Source organism: Giraffa tippelskirchi, chromosome 7 (genome assembly GCF_054371585.1).
Source record: "Giraffa tippelskirchi isolate mGirTip1 chromosome 7, T2T-mGirTip1v1.2.pri, whole genome shotgun sequence".
In the NCBI taxonomy this organism is placed as follows: Eukaryota; Metazoa; Chordata; class Mammalia; order Artiodactyla; family Giraffidae; genus Giraffa; species Giraffa tippelskirchi.
Genome location: NC_137281.1, coordinates 8,250,767 through 8,263,186, shown reverse-complemented (window position 1 = coordinate 8,263,186; position 12,420 = coordinate 8,250,767). Strand labels below are relative to the sequence as shown.

The 12,420-nt window shown below is 40.7% G+C and overlaps 1 protein-coding gene across 1 annotated transcript; it reads right to left on the bottom strand.

The window, feature by feature from the left end:
• Window positions 1-2,749: 2,749 nt before the first annotated feature.
• Window positions 2,750-11,908, bottom strand: BSPH1 (binder of sperm protein homolog 1). The gene is given in 4 exon segments (XM_081506121.1): window positions 2,750-2,892; window positions 3,297-3,428; window positions 4,385-4,414; window positions 11,815-11,908. Coding segments are annotated over 4 exon segments (399 nt in total).
• Between the last annotated feature and the right edge of the window lie 512 nt (window positions 11,909-12,420).

The window sequence follows — 12,420 nt, the reverse complement described above, 5'->3', positions numbered from 1 at the left end:
GATTACCTGAGGACCTTTAAAAAGTGTGAATCAATTAGCACTGGATACTGTTCGTTACAAATGTTCAACAAATGATTGTTTGTGTTGTTCTTGTAAATAGAATCTTAATAGTCTGCAAAACCACAGGGGATGATATTCACCCTTTTCTCCTGAAACTCTACCTCCTAGTCAGTATCTAAAAAACTTTTTCTTGGTCCCGAGGCATAGGGGATCTTAGCTCCTCACCCAGGATTTGAACTCACATCCTCTGCTTTGTAAGGTGAAGTCTTAACCACTGGACTGCAGGGAAGTCCCTGCAGTCTGAATTTTGATCGCCTTATTTGTTGGTTAATTTTATGGGTCAATTTGGCTGGGCCATGGTGCTCAGATATTTGGTCAAACCTTATCCTGGAAGTTAAAGGGAATTTTTTTTGAGGGGGTGAGATTTATTTTTATGTATGTGATTAATCTATTTGCTGTTTTTACGTATGTTTCATTTTTTTCCAGCTTTCCTGAGATATATATATATCTATAACTATGTAAGATAAGGTATACAATGTGATGATTCAATACATACGTATATTATGTGAAATGATTACCGTAATAAGGTTAGTTAACACCTTGATCACCTTGCAAAGTTACCGTTTGTGTCTGTGTGTGTTGAGAGCGTTTAAGACTGACTTTCTTATCAATTTTCAACTACACAATATTAGATCTCCAGAATTTATTGGAGTTGGTGATAGACAGAGAGGCCTGGCATGCTGCAATTCATGGGGTCGCAAAGAGTTGGACACGACTGAGCGACTGAACTGAACTGAAAATGTGTACCCTTTGATCAGCATTGCCCATTTCCCCCACTCTCTCAGCCCCTGGTAACCACCAATCTACTCTCTGTTTCTATGAGTTTAGCTTTTTTAGATTGCACATATAAATGAAATAATATGGTACTTGTCTCTGTCTGGCTTAAAAAAGAAAAAAATTTCTCTCATGCATCTTTGTTCATCTCTTTCTCTATAATACTGCTCATGGCAATGCTATAGGGTAGAACTCTAACCCAGGGAGTTAGAGACGGTCAGTAAACAGTGAGTTTTCCATACTAATTGGTGGACACTGGATTTTAGCAATCCAGTTTTAGCTCTCTGCAGGGTAACTGCCGTCAACCCCTTTCTATGCTTTACTGCATCTCTAAATGATTCCGCATGAATAGAGGACTGCAACTCAATCCGATGGCAAGCTCTATTAGTCAGGGATCTTGATTACAAACCACAAAAGCTGGCGTTGGTTAATTTAGACAGTGCTATGCTTAGTCACTCAGTCATGTCCGACCCTTTGTGACCCCATGGACTGTAGCCCGCCAGGCTCCTCTGTCCATGGGGATTCTCCAGGCAAGAATACTTGAGTGGGTTGCCATGCCTTCCTCCAGGGGATGTTCCCAACCCAGGGATCAAATCCAGGTCTCCCGCACTGCAGGCGGATTCTTTACCATCTGAGCCACCAGGGATGCAATTCAGACAGACAAGCAACTTCTTGCAAATTGTATTAGGAGAGGCTCATGAGCACTGCAAAGTATGTGAAACTTCAGAGCTGAAAGAAATGAAAGTTTGGTTCTTGACAAGTGCAGGTGAAGGTGACGTGAAGGAAACCCACCAGGTCCTTCTACTTGGTGGGTTCTCTCTCTCTCTTGGCTTTAGGGTCCTCTGTTCTTTCCTCTGCATCCAGTTCCTCCTGCGTCTGACAATTCAAGTTCTCCGTAGGAATGTATCTGAAACGACATCCATCCACAGTGGCCACCTGGCTCTATTTGAACGTTTGAGCCAGTCAACTCCATTTTGATTTTTTAAAAATAATTCATTGATATTTGGATGTGCTGAGTCTTTGTTGTGGCACACAGGCTTTCTCTAGTTGTGGCTCACAGGTTCTAGAGCACAGGCTCAGTAGTTGTGGCGCAGGGGCTTTGTTGCTCTGTGGCATGTGGAATCCTCCAGGACCAGGGGTCGATCCAGTGTCCCCTGCATTGGCAGGCATATTCTTACCTATTGCACCACCAGGGAAGTCCGAGACTCATTCTTTTTCTCTAATATCTATTTATTTGGCCATGTTGGGTCTTAGTTGCGGCATGCAGGATCTTTAGTTGCAACATGTGGGATCTAGTTCTCTGACCAGGGATGGAACCCGGGCCCCCTGCACTGGGAGTGTGGCGTTTTAGCCACTGGACTGCCAGGGAAGTCCGAGCCTCATTCCAACACTTCATCTAGTCAACACCCATGTTTCTACCTTCGGTCCTGTCTCAATTATCACTTATTTTTTCTGTTTTAAAAAAATTTATTAAAGTAATGAATTTTAATATATTTTATTTTTTAGAGCAGTTTTAGGTGCACAGAAAAATTGAGCAGAAGATACAGAGATTTCTCATACAACCTGCACCCCCTTACATGAACAGCCTCCCCATAATCAAAATTCCCCAACATCAGTTCTGATCTATGAACCCACATTGACACATCATTACCACCCAGAGTCCATACACTTTTTTAAAAGGACCCAATTATACACAATCAGCAAGTTAAAGTGCTGAGGCTAGAATATATATCAAAACCTTATAGTCCATAATCAAAATCCCAATTTATTTACAGCCAATCACCTTCCATTCGTATCTCAGAATAAAATTCTTTTAATGAGAGTCTTACATGCTCCTTTCCCAACCAAAATTGTACAATCTTTCCCATGAGAACAATTAAATGTCTTCATGCTCTCCTCTAAATAAATCTCACCATCAATCACAGTATTTCCAAACCTTGTCCTTGTTATAATTCTGGGTCAGTGAACACCATGCTTTCCCAAACGAATCCCCGTCCTCAGTACATTCCCAGTAAATGAGGCGTCTGTACCAGAAGGGAAACACACATTTTGCAAAGTCTACAGAGAAGAGAGAAGCAATCAAAATAAGAACTCTTTTTATTTTGTACCTTGTCTCTGCCATCACACACACACACACACACACACACATGCGTGCACACCCGTTCCCACTCCCATCTACTCTACTCTGTTCCACCATAAGCATATGCAAACAGTATTAGTGAGGGATTGAGGTTCTGCTGAAAGGTTTCTTTTCATGGTAACATGGTTGAAGCGCTCAGACGCTTGGTGCAATGTGATTTTTCTGACCGTCAGAGAACCGTGCATACCTTATTTCACAATTTAATTGACTATGAATTCCCTTTGCGGAACACTCTTGTGATCTCACCCACCCTGAACCCACCCCACCCCCCACCCCCCGGAGACCAATATCACCACCTTGAATTCCGAGTCAAGACGCTCACCTTCTTCAGAACAGTACTTCCAATATCCTTTGTAAGTTTCATTCAAGGAACACCACTTGTGTTTTACCTTGAACTGGACACAGTCATAGAAGATTCCATCTCTATAGCGGAATGGAAAGAAACACTTGCCCTCTAGAGAAAACAAAGATTCAGGTCACCCCTCTCTGGGACTGTTCATTGAGATGTTATGTTACTTTCCTGCTGGGGGCTGGAAGGGGGTTTGTACTCAGAAGTCAGAATCAGGACCCAATGTTATTGAACAATATTGAGTCACATAATATAGAGGAGCTGTTGGAACTCTACTAATAAAGGTTTTTTGTTTGCTTGTTTGTTTTATACTCCTACATCCATCCCACTATTTTCTATGGCATCAACACAGTCTTGAAATTTTGCTCAGCATTTGACCCCAGTTCCAGAAATATACCTTAAGCTTAGAAACATAAATGTGGGCATCTATCTATTAAATGATTACCACCACCTCCCACCATATCTCTTTTCTTCATCCTCTTCCACCATCGTACATCCTCATCCTCACACAGACACACACACGTACATACACACATAGCTATTTATACTATTATATTTGTGGTTTATTTCCATACCTGATAATATTAATACGGGGTATTTCTCAACCCCAGCACTGTTTTTGTTCATAATATTCCTAATTACTAGTGGACGTTTTTTTTCTATATGAACTTTAAAATCAGGTATTTTTCTATTAGATTGGTCGCAAAGAGTCGGACACGACTGAGCGACTTCCCTTTCCCTCTATTAGATTGGCAGAAATTAAAGAGTAGAAACAGTGCCAGTGAAATTTCAGAGTGGTTTCTCCATCTTGCATTTGTTTGTTTTGTTTCTTGGCTGCACCATGTGGGATCTAAGTTCCCTGACCAGGGATCGAACCCCAGTCACTTGCATTGCAAGGCAGTTTCTTAGTCAATGGACCACCAAGGAAGTCCCTATATTACGTTTTATGAAAGGAGAAAAAAGATTATTTTTTTAACCAGGAAAATATCCCACTGATTTCCCCATTTTTATATATATTTTTTAAAACGTGCTTTGTAGCAGAAGTTTTCTGATCAACTTACCTTTGACTTCTGGAAGATGAGTTATAGTTTCTGAAAAATAAATTTGAAGTTGACACTTATTTCATTATTCTCATGTCTTCCTTCCAAGAACATGGCATGATCTTCTACTTTTTTAGGAAGTTGGTTTCTGTTCCTCAATATGATTATATCATTTACTTTATATAAGTCCTGCATATTTCTTGCTGATGTAACCCCAAAACATTTTGTGACATTGATATAAAACAGAATGACTTCATTTTCTATCAGTGTCTAGTTGGTTCTTACCAGTATAGAGAAAAACTACTGATTAATGCATTAATATGTCTATCTTCAATTCAGTCATGTAGCCTGATTCTCTTTCTAAAACTAGTCATCTACTAGTCTTCCTAAAGACTTTAAGTATACAACCATAAAATAATTTTGCCTGTTATGTTCTGTAGGCTTACAGATTATTTCCTTTTGAAAATAGCACATACATTAGAACCACCTCCTTCCAATGATTTTCATCAGTTCTATTTACAATAGACACCTCAGTGGTTTCCTGGTTTTGGTTGGAATGACATTAGGATTAAGGATGTTCATTTCAGAATGGTTAATAACAGTAAAAGAAAAGAGAAAAGAATCCAAAAATATCAATCACTAAGGGAATTTTAAAACAAAATACAACTTTATAATATCATACAGGCATCAAAAAAGATGAGCATATAAATAGATATGGAAACATTTACACTTTGTTTTCAGATGACAAAAGGAAATTTCTGTTTCATTTCACTCTGTAAGATGCTATTTTTGCAAAACTAAAATCACATTATAAAATTGTATGTAATTAAGATATTTGATGACCTAAAAATATTACCAGTAAAGCACACAATAAAATTATGATTCTTCTCTTCTTCTTTTTCCTTAACTATTTTTTAACATGGAATGTCCTTTATCTTATACACAAGGGCATAATATAGAGTTTCATGAAAAATATAATTTCTTACCAGGAAAAGAAGTACAGTATTCAATTGCTTCACATTTTATTGCAAAATTTTAAAAGACTTTTCAACTCACCCATAGTTGGTGAATATTTATCTGAAAAACACAATTTTAAACAAATTTTCATTTCACTAGATTTAGCCTTTAAAACAAAATAAAAATAAAATACTTTACCAAATTATTCTAGTAAAAATAATATTTTAAAGGTAAAGATTCAATGTTCATTTCCAGGTGTTATTGTGGGTGACTTCTAATTTTTCCTTTTGCTTTAACTGTACTTTCCAAATATTGTGAGTGAATCAATCAGTTCAGTCATTCAGTCGTGTCCAACTCTTTGCGACCCCATGAATCGCAGCACGCCAGGCCTCCCTGTCCATCACCAACTCCCAGAGTTTACCCAAACTCATGTCCATCGAGTCGGTGATGCCATCCAACCATCTCATCCTCTGTCGTCCCCTTCTCCTCCTGCCCCCAATCCTTCCCAGCATCAGGGTCTTTTCCAATGAGTCAACTCTTCGCATGAGGTGGCCAAAATATTGGAGTTTCAGCTTCAACATCAGTCCTTCCAATGAACACCAAGGGCTGATCTCCTTTAGGATGGACTGGTTGGATCTCCTTGCAGTCCAAGGGACTCTCAAGAGTTTCTCCAACACCACAGTTCAAAAGCATCAATTCTTCGGCTCTCAACTTTCTTTATAGTCCAACTCTCACATCCATGCATGCCTACTGGAAAAACCATAGCCTTGACTAGACGGACCTATGTTGGCAAAGTAATGTCTCTGCTTTTAAATATGCTGTCTAGGTTGGTCATAACTTTCCTTCCAAGGAGTAAGCGTCTTTTAATTTCATGGCTGCAAGTCACCATCTGCAGTGATTTTGGAGCCCAAAAAATAAAGTCTGACACTGTTTCCACTGTTTCCCCATCTATTTCCCATGAAGTGATGGGACCAGATGCCATGATCTTAGTTTTCTGAATGTTGAGCCTTAAGCCAACTTTTTCACTCTCCTCTCTCACTTTCATCAAGAGGCTTTTTAGTTCTTCTTCACCTTCTGCCATAAGGGTGATGTCATCTGCATATCTGAGGTTATTGATATTTCTCCTAGCAATCTTGATCCCAGCTTGTGCTTCTTCCAGCCCAGCGTTTCTCATGATGCACTCTGCACATAAGTTAAATAAGCAGGGTGACAATATACAGCCTTGACGTACTCCTTTACCTATTTGGAACCTGTCTGTTGTTCCATGTCCAGTTCTAACTGTTGCTTCCTGACATGCATACAGGCTTCTCAAGAGACAAGTCAGGTGGTCTGGTATTTCCATCTCTTTCAGAATTTTCCACAGTTTATTGTGATCCACACAGTCAAAGGCTTTGGCATAGTCAATAAAGCAGAAATAGATGTTTTTCTGGAACTCTCTTGCTTTTTCGATGATCCAGCGGATGGTGAATAAGGCACAATTAAAGTTATTTTTAAAACAAAGAAATTCAGCAGGCAAAAGTAAATGATTTACTCTTTCCGCCTTCCCTACAAAATAAATCACACAATAATGGAGAAATGTATTTTATCATTTCACCATTATTTCTTGTTTTGTTTTATTCTGTTTCTTTTCAGTACTGTCTGCAAAGCACAATTTGAAGCAACCGTTTACTTAACTGTCTTAAAATGAGGTCCAACTAGTTTTAGTGTCTATTAAAAAAGGATCTTTTCATCAATTTCACAGGTTTGTTGTGAGGATTAAATCAAAAACATACGTTTTGGGCTTTGCTCAGTATATAGCAGTTAGCAAGCACTTCGAATATGGTAGCAATTGTACTACAATGATAAGGTTTTCTCTTATTACAACAATCTTGATTATTTTCTACTATCAAGTGGAAGACTTATTCAAGCTTGCGATGTGATGTGGTTAGTCACTTCATTCGTGTCTGACTCTTTGCGACCCCATGGACTGCAGCAGGCCAGGCTTTCATGTCCATCCACTCGGTGATGCCATCCAACCATCTCATCCTCTGTTGTCCCCTTCTCCTCCTGCCTTCAATCTTTCCCAGCAACAGGGTCTTTTCCTATGAGTCAGTTCTTCGCATCAGGTGGCCAAAGTATTGGAGCTTCAGCTTCAGCATCAGTCCTTCCAATGAATATTCAGGGTTGATTTCCTTTAGGATGGACTGGTTGAATCTCCTTGCAGTCCAAGGGACTCTCAAGAGTCTTCTCGAACACTACAGCTCGAAAGCATCAATTCTTTGGCACTCAGCTTTCTTTATAGTCCAATCCTCACATCCATACATGACCATTGGAAAAACCATAGTTTTGACTAGACGGACTTTGTCAGCAAAGTGATGTCTCTGCTTTTTAATACGCTCTCTAGGTTGGTCATAGCTTTTCTTCCAAGGAGCAAGTGTCTTTTAATTTCATGGCTGCAGTCACCATTTGCAGTGATTTGGGAGCCCAAGAAAATAAAGTCAGTCACTGTTTCTAACCACAGTGCCTCAGATTTTCTTCTATAAAAAGAAGGCCAAAACTTTACCTACCCCAGGGGACTGTTAAGGGGGTGGCAGAGGGTGAGATGGTTGGATGGCATCATTGACTCCCTGGACATGAGTCTGAGCAAACTCCCAGAGATAGTGAAGGACAGGGGAGCCTGGTGGGCTTCATTCCATGGGGTCGCAAAGAATGGGACACGACTAAGTGACTGAACAACAAGAGACTGTTAGGAGGAACAGATTATTACGCATATAAAGTACTTAGAATAGTACCTGAAACAAAGCACTTAATAGCTTGTAGCTGCTATTGTTACCAAGAATGTTATAACTACTGAAATATTATCACCATCATTTCATCACAACTGTCATCATTAATAAGATTCAAGCCAGTGTACAAGATATTGGGTTGGCCAAAAGATTTCATTTCAGGTTTTTGCATAATGTCTTATGGGAAAACCCGAGCAGACTTTTGTGGCCAACCCAATACTTGTTTCACAGTATCACCTGTGCTATATAAAATTATAATGTGAGCCTCACTGCTTAACGCTAGAAATTTTTTCTTTCACTCACACAGAAGGGAGGGCATTAGACAATTCTTTGGAGTATGTGGAAATGCTTGCATGACACAAAGATTTTAAACATTTTTAAAAGGAAACGTGACCTAATCACAACAGCAAAGAATTATGCAGCATTCGTGGTAGGAATGTAAAATAGTACAGCCCCTAAGAAGTTTCTCAAAAGATTCAAAATAGAATTGCCATAGGATCCAGTAACCCCACATCTGGGTATCTATCTGAAAGAACTGAAACCAGGATCTTGAAGAGATCTGCACTAGCATATTATATCACTGCAGCACTATTTACAGTAGCCAAGACATGCAAGCAACCTAAATGTCCCCTGATGATGAATGGATAAAGATGTGGTTTATATACACAACAGAATATTTTTCAGCCTTAAAAGGAAGGAAATCCAGCCATGGGCAAAGATATGGATGAACCTGGAGGGCATATCATGCCAAGAGAAATAAACCAGACCTAGGAGGAAAAACACGGCATGATTCCATTTTATATGAAGTATCTAAACCAGTCAAACTCATTCTACTAGCTAAGTTATGTTCGACTCTTTTGTGACCCTGTGAACTGGAGCCACCCACCCTGGAGAAGGAAATGGTACCCACTCCAGTATTCTTGCCTGGAAAATTCCATGAACGGAGGAGCTTGGTGGGCTATTGTCCGTGGGATTGCAAAGAGTCAGACACGACTGAGCGACTCAACACTTGGCTGAAGTTTAACTATTAATGTTAGCCAGTGGGCGGTCCAACCCCACAGGAGACAGAAATGGTAACAGGCAACAGATGACAATCCCAGAACTCTGGGTTCACATGGCATGTCAGGGTCTGCCCGCCTGGACAGTCCTTCCTGCAAGTGACCTCACTGTCTTGGGATCCCTGAGGACTCCTCGAAGCTTGTTCTAGTAGAGAAATTACATTTTGTGCATGGCAAATTTCTCACCCTGGAACAAGATCAATCGAATGAGCCTTCTGTGAAGTCTGGCCAGGTCAGTCACATGTCCAACTTCAGGACAGGCAGAGAGGTGACTTAGCTTGTCGGTGGTGGTGGTCAGTCATGTCCAACTCTTTGCGACCCCATGGACTGTAGCCTGCCAGGCTCCTCTGTCTGTGGGGTCCTCCGGGCAAGAATACTGGAGTGGGTTGCCATTTCCGTCTCTAGGGGAATCCTCCCAACCCAGGGATTGAACCCATGTTTCCTGCATTGGCAGAACTCTTTATCATGAGCCACCAAGGAAGCCCAGATGATTTATCACTTACAGTCTTCCTTCTAGCCTGTGGACTCCTGGAGTGGAGGTACTCATGTCATTTAATCTCTGCTTCCTGTGCTCCTGAAAAACTGAAAGTGTTAGTTGCTCAGTCGTGTCCGACTCTTTGCGACCCCATGGACTATAGCCCACCAGGCTCCTCTGTCCATGCAATTTTCCAGACAAGAATACTGGAGTGGGTAGCCATTCTCTTCTCCAGGGGATCTTCCCAACCCAGGGATTGAACCTGGGTCTCCTGCTTTGCAGGCAGGTTCTTTACCATACAGGTTCCAAAACCTACTATCTCATCACTCCTAAGATGCTAAAATACTTGGCTTCTCATGTTCAAACGCTTCAAATATAAGAATGCCCCCTTATACCTGCTGGCATCTTATTATCCACAGATCAGGTTGCTATGGAGATGTGGTGGTTATGCCTGCATTGAAGATGATGGTATTCAAGAAGTCAGCATCAAAACGTGTAATATGGATGTCTGTGGCTCAAAAGAGAAACCCCAGGAGGCAAGAATAGGCTTTCTTAACCTCCAGGTTACAAGAGGAGAGAGAAGCAATGAATAAGCAACACTTTCAAAGACTCAAAGTAGATCACCACTACCTACTTGTTAAGAGTGGCTCACTGCCCAGGACCAATGAGTTTTAATTGTTTTATGCATTGTTTCAAGAAATGCTGCTATCACTGAGATTCTGCGCAGCCAAAAGATAATGTTATATGAAAAAATATGACTTTAATAATTCAGAAGGCCAGAAACAACAGGTGGAGAAATTTTAGGAACATCTTAACTAGTTTCTTTCATGTATAATTTCCTTCTTATGAATGTACAAAAGTGACATCTTGTAAAAAACCTATGTATAAGCAAAAGCGTGCTTTTTCAACAAGTGTGAAAAAATCTAACTGATCAGGTAGTAGCAGTCATAGTTATACCAAGAGCATCTTTTCCTTTTTAAAAAAAATTTTAATCAATACTATGTTTGATTTATCTTTCCATGCAAAGATGACCTGAAGAATACTTGAAAGTAGTTTGTGCAAGATCACAGTTTTTTTGCCATTCCATAAAAAAGTTGTTTTGACAACTCTATGTAAGTCTCTTCAGACATGTAAGAAATGCACCCATTATGAAATCCCTTCTTTTATTGTCACTTTATAGCAGTTGAAGGCAACATGATTTTGGTAAAAAGAATTAAATAGTCTTTCCAAAAATCAGTTCCATTTTCAAAACCTCTCCATAAGGCATTTAAAATATATTAGCATGGGAATTCCCTGGCGGACCAGTAATTAGAACTCCGCATTTTCACTGCCAAGGGGCCTGGGAACTAAGATTTCACAAGCCTCGCTGTGTAGCCAAACCTTCCATCCCCCTAAAAAAACAAAAGTACCTAAACAAAATATATTAGCATGAAAGAAGACACGTAGTCATCAAGGAACATGACTTCTGTCAACACAATTTTCTAATTCACATTCCTGCTCTTTGTCAAATCATATTAAAAAAAGAAAAAAAGCCTAGGGTTTCCCTGGTGGTCCAGTGGTTAAGACTCCATGCTGCCAATGCAGAGGTCATGGGTTCAATCCCTGGTCAGGGAACTAAGATTCCACATGCCAAAAGAATTAAAACAAAAATTTCATTTTTAAATAAGTTCATCAGTGGATTGTGTCTATTTTATTTTCAAAAAAAAATGCAAAGAGTGTCTTTTTCTTTCTGAGGGAACATGAGGTAAAGATGGCCCTTACCCTTCATGGCGTCTCTGATTTGATTACATATGGCAGGAGAGGTTGTCAAATGTCCAACCCCAGATACTGTCACGTCGCTCCTCACCTCCATGTTGGAGACCAGCCACACTGCGGAGCCAGTAGACTGAAATCAACAGAAGCCCCAGGGGCAGTGCCATGCTCCTCCCTCCGAGGAACAGAGGTCCACCAGGAGTGGGCCCTCAGGAGTTTATAGCCACAAGCCCTGACTCCTCCCTGACCCCTCCCCTTCATCCCTCCTCCTCTTGCTCCTTCTTCTGTTTTTCCATCAACCCCAGTCTCTTCCTTCCCCCTTCCTCTTCTTCTCACCTGCCTTCTCTGCCTTCACCTCCTCCTTTCTTCACCTTCCTCTTCTTTCTCTGTCTTTGCCACAAAGCCAGACCACCTCCCTTTTCATAGGAAGATACACACACACACAAATTAATGAGCTGGCATTCGATAAGACAAGGATTAGAAGTCATCATAAGGAATTTCCAGTTGTTTCCATGACAACAAGGATCACGGGAGCCATCAGAGATTTATCCAAGTCTTGGACCTTACCGGTCTTTGAAAGCCAGGGCTGAAGAATCCCCTGCAGGACGCCAGAGAGGCTGTCTGGGGAAGCAGGTTTGCTTCACAAATACAAACGTCTCAGTGTACGCTCCGTGAACCTTCAGTGTGGGCCGCTGTTCTCTCGTGGCCCTTGATAATCTAGCTAATGTGTTACAGGTGACTGTACAGTTCTGGGAACAAGCAATGCACCATTTATGGTCACTTACATCCCACTACTCTGAGAAATAAGGTTAACTGGTCAGTCATTCGGCGAGCAGTACAAACTTGAACTCGGTTATAGTAATTGCTGCTTTCTCTTCTTGTTTGTAAAAAAACCAACCAAACTACTGGCAGCGCTAGTGGTAAAGAATCTGCCTGCCAATGCAGGAGATCCAAAACACTCGAGTTTGATCCCTGGGTCAGAAAGATCCCCAGGAGTAGGAAATGGCAACCCACTCCAGTATTCTTGCCTGGAAAATTCCATGGACAGAG